This window comes from Sparus aurata, chromosome 20, assembly GCF_900880675.1.
Source record: "Sparus aurata chromosome 20, fSpaAur1.1, whole genome shotgun sequence".
NCBI classification, from domain to species: Eukaryota; Metazoa; Chordata; class Actinopteri; order Spariformes; family Sparidae; genus Sparus; species Sparus aurata.
The window spans coordinates 25095053-25109225 of NC_044206.1; the positions used below are offsets into that span (position 1 = coordinate 25095053).

General features: G+C 45.8%; 1 protein-coding gene across 2 annotated transcripts in view; it reads left to right on the plus strand.

Annotated features, from left to right (window-relative positions):
* The window catches only part of ttyh2 (tweety family member 2), a 57806-nt gene that overhangs the window by 9176 nt on the left and 34457 nt on the right, over positions 1-14173 (plus strand). For both annotated transcript variants that reach the window (XM_030400269.1, XM_030400270.1), the window contains exons 2-3: positions 4675-4847; positions 13629-13740. In XM_030400269.1, coding sequence (XP_030256129.1) covers positions 4675-4847; positions 13629-13740 — 285 coding nt within the window. The remainder of the gene's footprint in view (positions 1-4674; positions 4848-13628; positions 13741-14173) is intronic.

The window sequence follows — 14173 nt, forward strand, 5'->3', positions numbered from 1 at the left end:
GGTCAGGTTTAGGAGAAGATCAGGTAGATGAGTATAATCGACCTGGAACAGCAAACGAGACCATCTGCTGGTTGTTATTACCGCTGTGGTCCAATCTGATCATCATCACCTCATCACGATCCATCTATCTGTCACTCGCTTCCAAAACAAAAAGCAAAACATCTTTACGACAGCAGGCGCCTGTGTCGTACTGCTAGAATCAACAAAAACTGAAAGTTCCTCGTCGTCACTTTAAAATACTTGTTTTTGTCGCCACAAATTCGACGTAGAAATGTTAAAGCGAAGTCTAAAACCTGGTTTTGTCGCCACAATCACAATCACAATGTCGCTGCAAACCGTCCTTGAAATGATCCGCTGGTTTCTCAGTACAGCTGATGAAACACAGTCTTGAACAGTGGTCAGTGGCTACCAGCCTTCTCAGCAAAACATGTTAATGTGAATGTTATAAAACATGTTTTATAAAGATGTTAACAACCAACGTTTTATCCTGACGACTGAGCTCAGATTTTAAGAAAGTCGGATTCATTGCAGGCTTTTCTCTGGATTGATATTTTCTGTGACTCTTTAACAATTTAAAGATAAAAAATAATCTTTTAATTGAAACAAAACAACAGATAGATGAGCCAGTAATGAACTCTAATTGGATTACTCTGGATCGACTTTATGAGCCGGCAGCTTTGCATTTTATTACGTTCTCACACATGACGGTGTTTGTGTCTAACAGACGGCTCATCAGGTGCTTTTTTGGAAACATTCACTCGTGTGTCATCTCTTGGTTCAGTTCATCGGGGGGCAGATCAGCGGCTGATTCGTCTCCTCGTCTCGGGTTTGTTCCCTATTTTTGGGGGACAAAGCGTAACGTTATGCAACGCTCCGGCCTCGGGGCGAAGACACGCGGAGAGAAACCGGGCCGTGGCCTGAGTGATGAAGCGCCGGTCGTCTGGATGAGCTCGCTGTGTCTTTGTGTTCCAGACGCGAACTCACATCATTCAGGCGTTCGCTGCCCTCTTTTTTCTTCTCCCTCCCTCTCGTGTCTTCGCCTCCTGCTGCTGCCTCACTGTTTTCATTACCTACAGTTTTCCCTCCATCACTCTGCGGCCCCGTTTCGCTTTTTTATTCTCATCTCCTCCAGATCTCAGGGAAAGCCTCTCCACTCAGCTAGATCTTCCTTCCTTCCTTCCTTTCTTTGCCTCGTGCTCCCCCCACCTCCTCCTCCACCTCCCTCCCCGTCTATAGGGGACAATTGAGAGGAAACAAAGCCGTGAAAGCAGCGGTGAGTGGGCCTCTTGAGTTGGGGAATGAGTTAGTAAAAAGACGGGTGTTAACACGTGATGTCTACTTTTTTTCATGGGAAGCTACTCAGAGCTAATTCAGGTAGCGGTTAAGTGGTCGGAGCTGCCAATTTGATTGTTTCCCCAAAAGAGCGACCGTGTGCACGCCGCGGCCGCCGAGAGACAAATGGTGTTTTTTTAAAACTTAATGGAAGGTTGGAGCACTTTGGAAGTGATGGTTACAGGATGGGGTTGTGGTGTGTGTGTGTATGTGTGTGTGTGTGTGTGTGTGTGTGTGTGTGTGGACCTTCCACTCGATGGATGCTACATAATTCAGAAGCCATTATTTTCTGCGCCTCAGAAGAAAAGGACAGGAGAGAGAGTGAGAGACGGAGAGAAAAAAGAAACCTTGGAATAAATGTTTCTCCAGAAAAGATATTTAACTTCCCCTCTGGAGTCTTTTTTTTTGTAATTATACAACATGTTTTGAGGCCCCCGTAAACAATCAACCTCACCAGAATAAAGATTTATTTCCCTGTCCGCCGTCGTCCCTCCTCACACTCCCTCCCGTCTCGGCGTTGCTTCGGCTGCCAGGAGGAATCACGAGACACGAGGGGCTCGGCAGCTTCCAGCCGGCCCGTCACATGCTGCTTAATTCAAATTGGCTGTGTTAATTCGCCCTCCCTCCCTAACCTGCACGTTACCATGGCGATAGGAGCGGCTGGGTGGCCCGACGCGGCGAGCTTCTTCCCCCCCTTTTTTTTATTTTATTTTATTGGTCTCGCGCCCATCCCCCCCTCCCAGTATCACCCACCTGCGTCCCACATCTCCATCTCATTTACTGCCTTCACCTCAATTACACCCATTTTACACCAACCACCTCTTCCTCCACCTCCTCCACCTCCTCCTCCTCCTCCTCTTCCTCCTCCTCCACCTCCTCCACCTCCTCCTCCTCCTCCTCCTCTTCCTCCTCCTCCACCTCCTCCACCTCCTCCTCCTCCACCACCTCCTCCTCCTCCACCACCTCTTCCTCCACCTCCTCCTCCTCCTCCTCCACCTCCTCCACCTCCTCCTCCTCCACCTCCTCCTCCTCCACCTCCACCTCCTCCTCCTCCACCTCCACCTCCTCCTCCTCCACCTCCTCCTCCTCCACCCTCCACCTCCTCCTCCTCCACCTCCTCCTCCTCCTCCACCTCCACCTCCTCCTCCTCCACCTCCACCTCCTCCTCCTCCACCTCCTCCTCCTCCTCCTCCTCCTCCTCCACCTTCCTCGTCTCGTCGTCCCACCTTGCTGCACACCGTCACCCATCTGTCTGAGCACACACACACACCCATTAACACATTTACAATCCCCGTCTCTTTTAAACGCCAGAGCGCCGCCAAGTTTCCACCAATTTTCCACACCTACTTTAAAAAAAGGAGAATATCTGGAACGTCGAAGGAGGCCAGTGACTGTAAATCTGCCTCTTCCTCTCCTTTCACACCTCTCTTACATTTACTTTTCCCCCCTTCTTCTCCGTCAGCAGATGTGCGTCCTGCTACATGAAAGGCATGTAGCCGTGAAATGGGACAAGATGGGGCGATGCAGGCCGACAGATGGAGCCGAGGAGAGGAGAGGAGAGGGATATTGATTTTTTTTTTTTTTAGGGGGAAGGGTGCGAATGTTATAAACAAAGATTCCTGGAGCAGAAAGTGCAAAAATAATCCCGTTTATTTAAACCTTTCTGTCACGTTTTCTCGTTTACTTCCCCACAAAGTCGACGTGACGGATATAAACAGCTGTTTTTGAGGCTCGTTGACATAATCCTGCAGAGTCTTCATCCATTTATTTATTTATTTTTAATTTAATCCCACTTACTTGACGGACATCGCGGCGTGACAGCAGATGGCTCGGCACCAAAAAGAGTTCAGACAAACTAAAAAAAGGACACGTAAGAGGGGCCGAGCCTGAGTAAACCCCATCTGCTCACAGATGGATGCAGAATTCATCGGAGGCTGTTAGGACGTTGCTCTCGTTGCTATTTTGGTCGGCGCGCTCCGTCTCCTGCAGGAGGTGGGATGGAGGCTAAAGGAGGAGCGAGCGGGGATGAACGAGGAGGTGTCGGCTCTCCTGCCCTCGATTCTTCAGACGCATTCAGTTTGTTTCATGAGTTTATTAACACGTTTGAAACTGTTTGGACTCGCAGGATGTTGAACACAAGCAGATGCTGGACAACATGAAGCAGCAAAGACACATTAATGACTTTTAAAGTGTGTGTTATGATTGGACACTTCATTGTTTCTCACTGCAGGCCTGCGAACTCTCGCTTTCAAGACGTCCTTGTTGGATCGTCTGTGTTCACACGACACCGACAACAACACAATGTGATGTGTTCAGTCGGATTATGAGAAATCAGATAAACACACCTAGTTTTTTACAGAATATTCTGTTTTATCTGGCGCATTTATACCGTTAATCTGGTTTCCTTTGTTCTTTTACATCCGCGTAAAAACGTCCAGAGACCAGATGATGTTAAAACACGAGCAGATGTGTTTTCTGCTCGTGTGCACAACACGATGCAGGTTTTACAAACCTGATAAATCCCAGATGTCATCACAAGTGACGTCATGTTGACAGGATGTTTTTTTCCATTATAGCGTCACTGAAGTGCATTTAAACACATCAAATCTGATTATTATCACAACCTGATTATTCTCAGAAATCAGATTATTGGGGTCATAGCTAGCTTCCTGGAAAGCAAGCTAACGTAGCGTGCCGTGAGTGTGTTAGCTAATATTTAAGGTACGTTCTCGTTTTGTCTGTGCTTTCTACGCACAAGAAGGTTTAGTCATCAGAGAACATATTTTCAATATAATCTGGTGGTGTGAAGTTTTCCTGTGAGTCAGTGTTTGGATCATTTTAGGAAAAGTCGTCAAGTTTCTCATTGACAGAAGATCATTTAGAGGTTCTGGTGGCTCATCTTTGACCCTCAGGACAACACAAGGGTTAATAAATATGCAACATACTGAACATGTTTGTTTTATAGCAGCAATATGACATCATCTCGCCTTTAACGGGGCGATTTCCCAAATAGTAAAGTTCCATAAAACCTCTGAGGAGCGTGACGCTGCATCACAGGACAAAATGTCAAAACAGCGAGCTTCCTGTTTCTAACTTGTTGTCCTCTCTCCTCTCTCTCTCCTCTCCATCCTCTCGTTTCTCTCCATCCTCTCTCTCTCTCCTCTCCATCCTCTCGTTTCTCTCCATCCTCTCTCCTCTCCATCCTCTCTCCTCTCCATCCTCTCTCCTCTCCATCCTCTCTCCTCTCCATCCTCTCTCCTCTCCATCCTCTCTCTCTCCTCTCTCCTCTCCATCCTCTCTCCTCTCTCTCTCCTCTCCATCCTCTCGTTTCTCCCCCTGCAGTCGCTCATCTTCCTGGGCTGCGTGGCGGCCGCTGGCCTCGGCCTCAACCTGCTGTGTCTGGCCGTCTACCTGAGCTGCCTGTGCTGCTGCCGCAAAGATGAAGAGGAGGAGAGCAAGAAGCCGAACTCCTGCTGCGTCACCTGGTCGGCCGTCGCCGCCGGCCTCATCACATGGTGAGAGACGAGTCGAGATGTTCTGACTGAGTGCTGATCACACACACACACACACACACACTCTTTCTTTATTGGTCGTTCGGTATGTAAGTGATGTGATGTTTTCTCTTTGGTCTGTTTCTGCACTTCCTGTATCCCCACATGAGAACTGAAGGTTATCAGCTCATGATGCATCGACTCTGTTTGTGTTCTGGACTTCTCCGCGGTCTCTCCGTCAGGCTCGGTCCACCTCTCCTTTTGAAATCCCCTCAGCTTCCATCTGTAGTTTCTGCAGATGTGTCGGCAGCTCATTTCCTTCTTTTTGATGGGATCAGTCTTTGATCTGAATCTGCCGAGACTCCTTTTGACCTCCGTGAGACGCCGATGTGGATGAACTCTCTCTGATAAACCTTGAAACTCTTCTATATTTGTGTGTGATGTGCAGCTTTAAAACCAGCGGCGTGTTCCTCGACCATCAGCCTGGACGTGAAGATCACGCCCTCGGGTTCGAAGGGAGAGTTTTCTTCTGGCGTTAAACAAAATAGTTGGAAGCATCCTGACGCGAGTGTATCGTGGATATTCTGCTGAGGACGTGCAGGACTTTTCTCTCCACCTGGACGCTCGTCTGCTTCTGGTAACGATGCGCCAGCTGACTCTGCAGAAAATATGTGACAGTGACATTTAGACGGAAGATCCACAGAATAATATCGGGACTTATAGATTGTAGAAAAACAATCTTGAGCTCTGTATCTCTTCTACACACCTCTACGTCTTACTAGGATACACCGCTCTTGAAACTAAGTACAGCTCAGTCATTATAATGGGGTTTTTTTTTTGGAACTCCATTAACAACACGTGTAAATAACGTTCACTTCAGCTGAACGCTCGCCTGAACCAGCACGCTGTAAAAGTTCATCAAGCGAAGCCTTTTTAATGTCGCTTCTATAAAAAGCCTCTCGTGAACCCCAAATAACGGAGCGCCGGGTTACTAATGGTGAGTGAAATGACATTTTTCATCAGTTCCATTAGTGCAGAAGTGTGTCGGGGAAAAAAAAAACAAATCCGCGGCTTCGTTATCGCGTCGGAAGTGTGAGGAGTTTGTTCAATAAATGACTGGGATGGTTTGGATGAGCAGGAGAAGAGCTGCCTTGATTTTTTTTTTAAGATGATATCTGACCGAGTGTCTCGGCTCAGACTCTGACAGCGAGCAGCGTCGCCCTCCATGTGTTTCCAGCTGCAGGGCCGCTCGAGCTCATCAAGTCTCGAGTGAAGAGAAAACGTACAGATGGACGATGTCGCGGTTCGACCCGGAGCGCCTCGTTATTTTAACCTCCTGCTTCAAAAAGAAACAACCACCTCAAACGTTGGAGGAGCCTCCTGAAGATCTCCCTCCTCTCGCAGACGTTTTTATGAAGACGGCAAAACATTTTTCCGCTCTTACATCACCAGATAAAACCTATTAAGTCCGTCAATGATGTGCTTTTTCGCTTGCAAAGTGGCTAATTGAATCTGTGGCCAGAGGAGTGGTCACCTCTCTCAGCCATGTGACAGTCATGTTAAGAAACCGGTGCGTGTTATTGAATTAACCCCGGAGCTTTATCGCTCATCTGTCTTCTTCAGAAGAGGTCCGCTGTTGAGTGGAAACACACGGCGGCGTCCTGAACGCTCGGCGCCGCAGGCCGAAGCTGCAGCTGCTGAACGCAATGTGAGAAATTAAAAAAAAGGAAAGAATATAAATGTTTTCACACACGTACAAACAACTCTTCCATTTTAATATTCAGCCCCCGACGTTCAAAGCTAAACGCTCGACGCTGAAAGCACGACGTCAAACACGCAGCTTCATTATGTGATGTTTAATCATTCATGTGCGGCTTCTTAAGACGTCGTTAAAGATGTATGCTGCCAAATAAAAATGAAGGGAGAGTGAAAATAAGAGCCGGAAGCAGCAGCGAGGGGAACAGCGGGAACCGTCGAGGCTCAACGAGGTTTCACTCGACAGATCGGAAGATCTCGGAGGAACTTGTGAATCGATTGGTGTCAGATTTGAAGGAAACGTCTCTGGTTTGAAAGACTTCCAGTAGATACAGAAGGAACAAGAGGGCGTCGGGCCGACTGTGACTGCAGATCCTGAATCACCTCTGAGTCATTCTCACACACAAACTCATCACATTCTCTGGTTTTTATTGGTGCATTTTCATCAGAAGCATTTAAAAGTTGGGTTGAAATGCAAGAAATTTGAAATATGTGAGGAAAGAATCGCAGAATTGTTTTCATTCTTGGCTGAGATGCAACAGTTTGTGCACCAATCGTCGACACAAAGTGAAGAGAAACAGACTGAAACACTTTGTCTGATCCCGTTAAAACAGTTTGTATGAGCTGCTGCGTGGATTTCTTCGGAATAACAAGAAATCACGACGTACGCGAAGCATCGGACACGAGAAACCTCAAAAACCAAAAAACATCAGATCTGTGGCGTCTCCGTGCTCTTTTCATGAATCCATCTTGTTTTGACCTCCTGAGTCCTGATGGACGACCGGCTGGAGAAACAGAACCACCAGCTGCTTATTTCAATGTGCAAGAGTCCAAGAGTCATTATTTTCCTTTTCCGATAGTCGTCCCGTATCGCCGATGTGTTGGAGTGCGGTTTAAAGATTTCACGAGGCCTCGACTTGATAAGCTGTAGGACTCCGTGTGGGGAGATGAGTGAAGAGGGGGAAACATCCGGAGGGAAATCAAATCTCCTTCATGTGATTCCCAACTTTGATTATGTCAGACTGGAGGAGACGTCCCGGAGGATTTAGTTTTTCTGTGTTTTTCAGGCTCAGAAACAGGAAACTGGCTTCATTTTCCTCTCATCAGTCCAGATCCTCACTTTGCTCCTCGCTATCTCCACGTCCCGCCCTCCATATGTTCCTGTTCATCCTCCGTCTCTGCTTTAAGTCTCGCCGCCCGCCGCTCTAATTGTGTTTGACAGCGTCTGGAGCTGATAGGCCGCGATGTCCATCCCAATTAACAGCGGTGAAAGCAGAGCAGATGTCGCTCAGCTGTCTTTGCAGGCGGCGTTAACTGTAATTATACTGTAGCTGGTCGGAGTGAGGACTGAAACAACCGGTAGTTCAGTTTACTGTAATATAACAATCACGGATGGGAGGAGCCTAAAACCTGTGGTCGTGTGTGTTGCTTCACTTTATGGTTAAATACAGTATTTAGAAAGCAGGTTTACATGCAAAAACAATCAGAAGTCTTAATTGTCCCTCGTCTTCAACATTAACTACCGAGGCAAGTTTCAGTCAGACACAAGGCGACTCAAAGTGCGTCACAACGGCGTGAAAATGACATTAAAAGACATTAAAAACAAGCAGGAAGACGTCGAGAAACAAAACATTAAAACAAGTTAAAGTTCGAGAGGTTTAAAGACTAAAGATGTGAGTCGGAGCTGCAGATTTCTGGGAGGCGAACCGACTGTTTACACGTCTGCAGTAAAAAGCTTCCCTCTGTTTGTTTACACGAAGTCGTCGTAAAAGAATTCGCCAGCAGAACCGTCGTGTTCCTGCGGCGAGGAGATCCACTTGAATTGTGATTTTCTCCTGTTTTGTTCGTAGTTTGAGAGTTAAACCTCAGCGTGCAATCGTGTTTTCTCCTCTGTGAAGGACGGATGAGTGTCAGCAGATGAATTAACATTTAAAAGTTTGATTCATGTCGGCAGTAGAGGCTCTTTCACCGCTTATGCAAATCGATGATCAGACGTTGTTTCTCCTTCCAGGACGCTTGAAATATTTATTTGATTACTGTGTTTCGTCTGTCGCCAATCACGAGAAGAAGAAGAAGAAGAAGAAGAAGAAGAAGAGTTGACATGATCTCACTGTCCTCCAAAAACACACCAGCAGCACTCGTGTTGTATTTTGGGGTCGTCTATTTTTAGCAGCTGACGATTTACAACCTGTTTTTCTGCTTTAAATTTGAGTTTTGCGGCTCTTTAAATGGAGCCATTTGTGTTTTATGTTATCGTCCTGCTGCACATAAACGCAGACTGAGACCCGCCGCTGCCATTTTGGGGCAAAATCTCAGCTATTCAAACATGTCTAAATCTATTTGTAGCAGCTCGAGGGCATTTTAAAACCCCTCGGTGCTTTTTTCTGAATTTACGTCAACGTCCTTTTTGTCCGTTTTGTCATTTATCAACGTGACAGGTTGGACTTCTTGCTCAGCGCACGCCTGCTCGAATCCAACATCGTCTTTCTCTTTGGATTAGAGTGCAGATATTTTGCAAGGAGAAGGAAAGAGTGGACGAGAGATGTTCCCTCTCTCTGCACCGGCCTCGCTGTCCTCATCCTCCTGATTCTAATTAGTTTCTAACCCTTAAAATATTTGTGTGGTTCAAAAGAAAAATCCACATTTCTCTCGCGGCTACTTTTAGTCCGATTATTTTTTTCTGAGGCTGTGGCGTTAAAGGATGTGATGAGACGGATGAAAGGAGAGAGACTCCTGTGGTATGTTTTTCTTTTGTAGGTGGGAAACAAGAAAAACATCCAAGAAATAGAAAATATATATATATATATATGAGTCGTGAGGTGAGGGAGCTTTTCTTCTTTCTGTCTCGCTGCTTTTGTTGTCGCATCACTCGACGCCTGTAAACAAACATATACGCCGCCGTCTGCTCGCATCGCCGTCAGTCCGTCTCTTCTGTCACTTCTCGTCTCCCCCAGAAAACTTTCCTGTCTGCTGTCTCTTTAATGCGTCTCCTGCCTCCATCAGTTATGTTTTTTAAAAACCTGCAGAGTGGGTGGCGTACCTGCGGGGGTCCAGTTAATGAGACTCTGTCCTTGTTGTACTCATTAGGAAAATGGCCCCTGTTGTTCTGCTCCACCTGCACTCAGCATCCACGACCACGCTCGCTGCACAGTCAGGCTTCAAACTCGCCGCAGGACGCGCCGGTGACTGTGGATTCATAGCCTCTATTTTCTACTCCGCGCTTATCCGAAAGCATCGGGGAGGAGTCCGCGAGGTTAAGGATACTGCTCCGGGTCTCAATTAGTCCGACTCCCGCTTACCTTTCCCTTTCCTTCTTTTATGAAGGCACCGTTTTGGTTTATAGCAGCGAGTCTCTGCAGTTGCATGGAAATATTATGCAGCAGAAATCATAATATGAAGGAGAGAAAGCTAAGCTAAGATGTTGCATCGATTAGCTTAAAGGTGCAGTACGTAAGAAGTGGCCTCCTTGTGAGCACGTACTCTAAACCAGTAGGGGGCAGCGTATCACCACAGTGACCACAAACCGCTACTAATCGTGGCTGCCGTTAGCTGGTTAGCTTAGGAAGCTAGCAGCTAGCGGCCTGGACTGGAAGCTAGGAGCTGCACGGCTAGCTGGTTAGCATCAATACACGCACATCATTTCATCACAATCTGTTGATTATTTTGTTAATTTTTGAATCTTTTCTTCCATGTGCACCAAAATATCGATACTACGATATATCACGATATTTCGTCTTGAGGTACGTTATCGATACAAATATCGATATTTAATGATATTTAAATCGCGATCAGTGTGTGTTAAGAATGTTTTGTAATTCCTGTGAAATGGATTCAGTGCAGCCAATAAATTCTGACTTTCTTCAGTGACACAGATATCGTGATGTATTGTGGTTGAAATTTCTTGCAATATATCGATTATCGCAGAATCGTTGTATCATGATATTATCGTTATCGTGGGCAAAATATCGTGATAGCATCATATCGCGAGGAACATGGTGACACCCAGCCATAAAAGTGACGGCGAAGTTGTGAAATAAGTTGAATTTACAGCTACATGGTTAAAATATTCTATGCCAACTAGTTTTAATGCATAAACAGTTCAAATTAAAAGCTAGAACAGGTCAGATAGTTCGCTTAAAGTGATGCATAAGTGGTGAAATAGCTACATTAACAGGCGTGTGGTCTAAATAAACTGTGAGACATCTATAAGTGGATGTGGTGATTAAGCTGTATTGATGTTTCATGGTTTATTAGATAAGTAACGAGGCGTCTGTACTCATAGGATTAATGAAGTCATAAAATATTGATCCAAGACATAAAAGTCAAAAAGAGCCACATGCTGTGTGCGCTCAGCTCGATTCCTCACTGGTTTATATTAATCGATATTGATTTTCAGATAATGTGGTGAGTTGTGTGGCAGTCTGAGCAGTAATGAAGCTTATACGTACGGTGGCGAGTGTTGAATCATCTCTGTGGTCATTCTGGAGAAGAGGAAGTGGAAGAAATTCCATTATTAGTCCTGCAAACGGGGAAATGTGTGTGTCACGGCAGCCAGAGGACGGTTACAGTTTGTGTGTCTGTTCGACTGTATTGCGTCTTATTGAAATATATTCATAAATAGATTATAAACTAAAGAAAAACCTGAATAAGTAAGTGAGCAAACGGTGATTGCAGATGCTCTGAATACAAATATTGGTCTGGAAATGATATAAATAATGTCACGAGATCAGAAACCAGCTGAAAAATCGGAGCTCTCGTTGAGTTTCAGACGTTTCTCTCACATTAAAACCGACCCTGGAGGCTCCTCGACACCACGCTGAGACACTTTTCTCTTAATTCATCACCCATGTTAAGCTGAATCAACACTCCTGACGTTAAATGCTTCATAAAAATAGGATTTACGGCCGAGCTGTTGAATTGGTGCACTTGATAAACTGGTGACTGAGTGCAGAGAGAGTTTCCCCTCAGGAGTGCTAATCCTCGTCTCCTCCTCAGTTTTACAGATCCGGACTACATCGCTGAACTTTTCCCTGCAGGTTTATGTTTCATTTGGTGGAGTAATTTCAGGAATTCACCATTTAGGGAAGACAGACGATGTCTAGTGTAACGCAGCAGGACACGCTGGCATTTTACTGACCTGGGGTGTTAATCTGTTAACATGTGTGACCATCGTTGGTCTAATCGCAGAAACGTCTAACTCTTTGTTTTGTTCACATGTTGGTGTAAGTTTCCCCGATTCTTGTTGGGACAAACAATCACCACTATTTTGCTAATGCCTCAGTAGCAAACTCGCTAGCTAGCTAACGTTACATTGTTATTGCTGATTTTTGCAAAGATTTTTACCTATTTCAATGTTGCAAATCCTCCACACTGATGGCATATGAAAGTTAATTAATTTAATAATTGGTACGGCTCCTCTTGCATCAGTACAGACCGGCAACGTAGGAGCACGAGTTGCTAACGGTCACCAGGTAATGAACCAGTTTTCTTTTTTTTTAATTGAGCATCTGAGAGCTTTTCTATCCAACCTCATCACCAGAATAAATGCAAGCTAATGAAGTTTCTGCAAAACCACTGATATATTCAAACTAAAGTCTAACTTATGTTAACGCTCTGCACAATAACCACCTGGTGACGTGAGGAGAACATCTCGGCTTGCCTTAAAATACCCATTAACACAAACCCGCCACAAAAACGGATGGAAATATCCCCAAAAAGTCCACTGATGTGACTCTGATGAGGCTCCACCTTCCCCTCCGCCTCCAGATGTGACAGTCAGCTGATTATTGATGCGGCGTGTTTGGTACAAATGTCGACCTTGGTTGTATTTGTGGTTTGCAGAAACGTTAATTGCTTGTATTGTATCCTGGAGAATATTGGACGAACACCAACGACGACAACTGATGACGGACGAGGTTCTTGAAGGGTTTGTCCCATTTCCTTGTAGCTCTGTTCTGAGGAGCGACTTAAAAACAAAGGCTGGAGGTAAAAAAAGATATACAAACATTCCTCGACATTATGTTCCTACGTTTTATCCACCACAGAAGAGTCGGAGCTACTTTCAGATCTCCTCGCTGCAAAGATGCCGCGGCACTTTGGGGACAAAAGAAGCTCACGGACGACTTAAGACTTTGAGTTTATGATGCGATTATTGTGTTTGTGCTGATGCTCCAGCTGAGCAAATGAAGTCCTTGGATGACTGAATATGCAAGAGTGTTTCCAGGTTGTGCACACACACACACACACACACACACATTCCAAAAACACTGTATTGTATAATTTCTGGTTCAGAGTTTGTTGTTGACAGAAATGAACACAGAAATCCAAACAGTTTTCTTGCAGCTCGATAGATTCGGTGTGTTTGTTCTGCCGGCTGCAGTGAAAACATTCTCTTCTCCAGGTGTCAGTCACACAGATTTATAAGTTTCCGTCGATGCTTCTTCTTCTTTGTTTGTTTCTTGTGTTGTTTTTGTCACGTCGGGCGTCTGTTAGACAAATGTGCAGCACAACAAAACAGGCACGAACGCTGAATGAGTCTAATTTTATCTCTCCCACAACAACCTTAATTGTCTGTGAAGTCTCCAAAATGTTCCCCAAGACACACACACACGGCGGCTCCGCCTCTGCAGCCCGCCGCCGCCGCTCACTCCGTCTGGATGACTGTGTTTACCGTCGCAATTAACTATTGAATAGACAAACCAGCATTTTCCGCCTCGCTGCAGGATCGTCCCAAAGTGCCTCGTTACGTTTTTTTTCCTGGCTTGTTGGGGGGAAAAAAAATTTGATGATATCGCTTTATGATAATGTCCAAATGCCCGGGTTGAGAAAAATATATGAAATATTCATAAAATGTTTGTGCAGGTGCTGCTTTTCTGTTGTGCCCACACTCATTACAGGTTGAGTGGCAAAGAATGGCAAAGAAAATCCTTATTTTTGGGGATTTAGAGGCTGAAACTTTGAATCCAGAGATTGGAAAGGACACTTTGCTTTTATACTCTGCTGCTCTCATTAATCTAACAAAGGCTTACCTGTCCCGTCTTCTCTCTGCAGCGTCGCAGTGGGTGTGGGTTTCTACGGCAACAGCGAGACCAACGACGGCGTGTACCAGCTGACCTACTCGCTGTACAACGCCAACCACACACTGGGCGGCGTGGACAGTCTGGTAGGTACAACACAGACGGCGTCGCACGCTCACGTCCCGCTGTGATCATGTTGCAACGACAGGAAACATCCGCTTCAGTTTTTTTTTTTGTTTTCTGCTGTTTGATGAGACACTTTGTAGATGAGAGCCAGAAACAAACATCTCTGAGTGAACGGCTGGTTTGTGATGAATTCACACCACACAAGAAGAGACTCTCTGGAGGAGAGGAAAGCCCAGAGGACTCAATTTGGAATGCCTTTAAATGTCTTTTATAGTCTTTTTATGGCTTCTCACCGCCAAACACAAATTGACAGCCTCTCCACACAGAACCTCTCAGAACCAGAACCCTCCCTCCTCCCTGCTCCACCTCCTCCCAGCCGCCGTGGCCTCGGCAGGAACAAAGAATCGTCTGGTGTCTGTTCTTGCGCTCACTTTTAGCTCGGTATGTGTGCAT